This window comes from Cariama cristata, unplaced genomic scaffold, assembly GCF_000690535.1.
Source record: "Cariama cristata isolate BGI_N322 unplaced genomic scaffold, ASM69053v1 scaffold37101, whole genome shotgun sequence".
Taxonomy (NCBI): Eukaryota; Metazoa; Chordata; class Aves; order Cariamiformes; family Cariamidae; genus Cariama; species Cariama cristata.
This window is the reverse complement of record NW_009599296.1, coordinates 1-3,753: the sequence shown is the minus strand read 5'-3', so window position 1 is coordinate 3,753 and position 3,753 is coordinate 1. Positions and strand designations below refer to the sequence as shown.

General features: G+C 38.4%; 1 protein-coding gene across 1 annotated transcript in view; it reads left to right on the top strand.

The window, feature by feature from the left end:
* LOC104168884 (centromere protein Q-like) overlaps window positions 1-3,000 on the top strand; it is a 3,256-nt gene extending 256 nt beyond the window's left edge. The window contains exons 2-6 of the mRNA XM_009709632.1: window positions 63-191; window positions 888-1,043; window positions 1,774-1,831; window positions 2,553-2,667; window positions 2,928-3,000. Coding sequence (XP_009707934.1) covers window positions 63-191; window positions 888-1,043; window positions 1,774-1,831; window positions 2,553-2,667; window positions 2,928-3,000 — 531 coding nt within the window. The remainder of the gene's footprint in view (window positions 1-62; window positions 192-887; window positions 1,044-1,773; window positions 1,832-2,552; window positions 2,668-2,927) is intronic.
* Window positions 3,001-3,753: the final 753 nt, after the last annotated feature.

Genomic DNA, 3,753 nt, shown 5'->3' with positions numbered 1-3,753 from the left:
GTCTTGGGGTGGGATGAGTTGGTGGAGGGTATTGTGGAGGTTCCTGCGGTGTTATCCGGCAGCAACGGGGAGCAGGGAGCATGGGTGGTGAAGACTACAACTCCCAGCATACATTTCGCCGGTGGGCCTGTGCCACAGTGGTGGGGCAGCGTTGCATGCCGGGAGTTGTAGTTCGCGCCTCTCACGCTGAGGTATGTGGGAATGCTGTCCCACAAATCAGTTGTTGCTGGAGCGAAGGGAGAGGCAGGGCTTATTTACCTGGTGTCTGTCGCGACTGTCGCCTGGCGAGCCGCGATGGGGCTTCTGCTTGAGGGAGAAGTGGACTGAGGGAATAAAAGAAAAACTGAAGACATCTGAGTCATTGTGCTTAAAAAAGAGAAGCCTAGTAGGGTGTAACGATTATTCTGTTCTACGTGACTTCTTATTTCTCCATCTCTATTGTGAGTAAGAAAAGAAATTATAGGTTTAAGCTGCAGCATGAACCTTATGGTTAGGTAAAAAGTTCTGGTAACAGCATGACTGCATTGAACTGCTTTAGAAAGATACAGAATTTATGTTGTTGGAGGCTTTTGAGAACAAATTAGGTTGTGCTCAGTGCAGTTACATGGCCATTGCAGCCCTTTGGCATACAGAGATGCTGGCTTTTAAGTTTAGAAAGAGATGTGGAACACACAAAGACTTGTCTAAAAGGCAAATGGGGATGCTTTTTTAGTGATCCTGCACTTAGATAAATATGCAAGATTTAGGCTTTGGATTAGCAAATATGCAAACATTTGGGCTCATTTAGCACTGGGTATTTCCATCGTTTTGTTTGTTTGTACTGTATGGATTATAATTGCTGGATTTTAATTTTGCTTTTGTTTCCTCCTGTTCTATTTTGTTTACAGATAATTAAACACCCCCACACATCCTCCAGTAAAATGGGGGAGACTGCTGGTGGAAGATCAGCAAAAAAACAGTTTAAATCACAAAATCAACAAGGGCTTTCCAGCAAAAAAAAGGGAACAGATGGAGAAGGAAGAAATCAAGGTCAAAAAAGAAAGGTAATCATTATTTTGCTTCAAACAAATTGGAAAAGTAACTGAAGGAAAAAAAAAGAGGCATTTTTGGTCAGGTTTTTTACTAGAACTTAAAGAGAATATTTCATCAACTAAACATAATCCTCTTGAGGAAAAGTCCAGTGTGAACAGCTCTTTTGGGACCCACTAACTTAGCTGCTCCCTGACTTCCGGAATTTCTAGTTGTGTCCTACTGTGCCTGTGATGACTAGAGGGAAGCATTGTCTGATCATTGATAAAAAGGCAAGCTGGCTGTGTAGTTTTGAAGAGCTGCATAGCATCTGTTTGAATAGAGTGATAAAGTCAGAGTTCATTCAGCTCAGTTTATTCAATTCTGGAAAGTATGCTCTGCATGTCTCAGGATTGGCCTAGGCAGATTTCTGTTGGAGAGAGCTTGCTTAACCACTGAACTTACAAACGGTGTGATCTCAAGATGTGGCTGGATAGCCAAGCATCTTGTGCATTTCTTATTTTATGACCTCATTCTTGGAATGGGAGGAATTAAGAAGAGTGAATTACTTTCCTTAACCTGCCTGAGATGAATTACTGTTTCACAGTTCAAAAAGCCTGTTTTGTGGTCAACGTCAATAGACCTCTATCAAGCACTGACGTGCCTTCACAGCCTTTTTATAGTTGGTTGCTAGTAGTAGGTGAACGGTTGCACAGCAGAGGATGTTTCAAAATTACCACATTTGCTGTAAAATTTTCTCTTGAGCAGGTCAGTCAGACAGTCAAAAGGAAAGCTAAGGAACCCAGGGACTATTCCCCTGCAGGTAGGATTGTATTCTTTCCTTACATTTGTCTCGTGCAAATTCAGTGTTTTTTTGAAAGTAAAAGTAGTAACTGCTGTGTTGAAATCATAGATGTCTGAGATGTCACTGAAATAAGTTTCAAAGTTCTCTTTCTAAACAGTGAGTATTTGCAGTACCATCTTAGCCAGTGTGCATTCATATAATATGTGTTGTATATGCACGTATTAATCATATGCTTTTGTTTGCAAGTAGTGTTCTTCTCTTGTTCTAGGTGCTTGTGGTGGAATTGTACATTTTAACTTTCTCTTCACAGATCATTCTATTCTCTGTTATGCCATTTTTAAGCCAAAAGGTTGTGTTGTATTGAGCACAGAAATGAGATGAGGCCTCTGCTGCATTGAGTTTCTCGCTTATGTATATTCCTCCTCTTTTTTTTTTTTTTTTTTTTAATAAATGTCATTCTGGGTTTTCTCACTTGTATCACCAGTGATTTTGGGAAAGTATCTGATTAAAATGAAACTACAGTAAGAAAGAACCTATTCTATTTTGTGTTTTTTGAACAAATTGTGACTTGCAAATAATAAATACTACCTGATGTGGATAGATTTGACCTAATAGTTCTGTGACATGGAAAAATCTTAATTGTTACACCTTTGACTATGATCTGACTGAATTGAGTCACAAAACTGTCTATCCAGGTTTGACAAATCATATATTTTCCTTTTTCCTTTAGCGTTAACAGAAGAAAAAGTTTCTTCAAAAAAAGTGAAGCTAACCAGTGCTAAAATAGGATCTTGGCAGACTCTCCCTGAGAGCAGTCGGCAGTTTCTGGAAACTGTAATGGATTCAGTAATACTGTAAGTGCCAAATATCCTGGTGCTTGTTCTTTGCAAAAGGAATGAAGTAAAAATCATAACATTACTTGAACTGGAAAAGCTTTGGAGCTTTTTGGGGCAATGTGGCTGTCTGTCTATATTTTGTCCATTATAATATAACACTTTCTATCTGAAGTTGGAAATTTTTAGCTGGAGAAGTTCTGACTATGCTTACTTCACTTGATGTGTTCTTTGTGCTTGCAGGCTTTGTAATGAAAATTCTGCCTTTATTTTCTTTCCAGATCTGTTTTGTGCCAACAAAGTCAGAGAAAAGATGATGTTCAGAAGCACCTCAATTTACTGAAAGAAAGGTAAGAAATTATAATTAAAAAAAAAAAAAATGGAGAGAAGGGATTTAGTGTACCCAGTTGTTTTGTGCTATGCTTACAGATTTGCTCCTGGGAGCAGTCACATTTAGGAAATCTTGGAAGGGAGAGTTGATGCAAAATGAAGGAGGGAAATGTCTTGACTGTATGTTGATTGAAGTGGACAAGCAAGAGTTGTGGAAAGACCTACTTTAACTACTTATATATGAGTAACAGAACCTAGGAGGTATTCTTAAGAGCTCCTTGATTCAGCTTTGTAGTCCTTATACAGGGTTTAAATTTGTGGGCAGCTATTTATTTTGTTATCATTTTATGATAGCGGCAGGAGCAGTTATAGCTAAATTTTCTTAAATGCTAATTCGTTTTCTAACTGTTGAAGTTATCTCTGAGAGAATTGAAATTTGTGTTGGAACATAACTTGTAGCTTTTTTATGTTATTGTGAGAGTAATTATGTATGCTTGAGCGTCTGAGAATTTTTGTGTGCATGTGTGTCGGTACACCAGGCTCTTATCAACGTAGAGCCTGAGCCTATATGTTGGTTTCTTTATTCTTACAGAACCTCAAGATTCAAACGTGACAAGCTAGTTTTTCATAAATTGTTTTCTTTTTTTTCCTAATGTTTCATTTGTGATGTGTTTAATTTCTGAGTTGCCAAACTCCTGCAATATCATCTGAGATGCTTGGAAATTGTGGCAATTTGGTTTATCTAACAGACAGATCCAACTTGGAAGAATTCAAGTC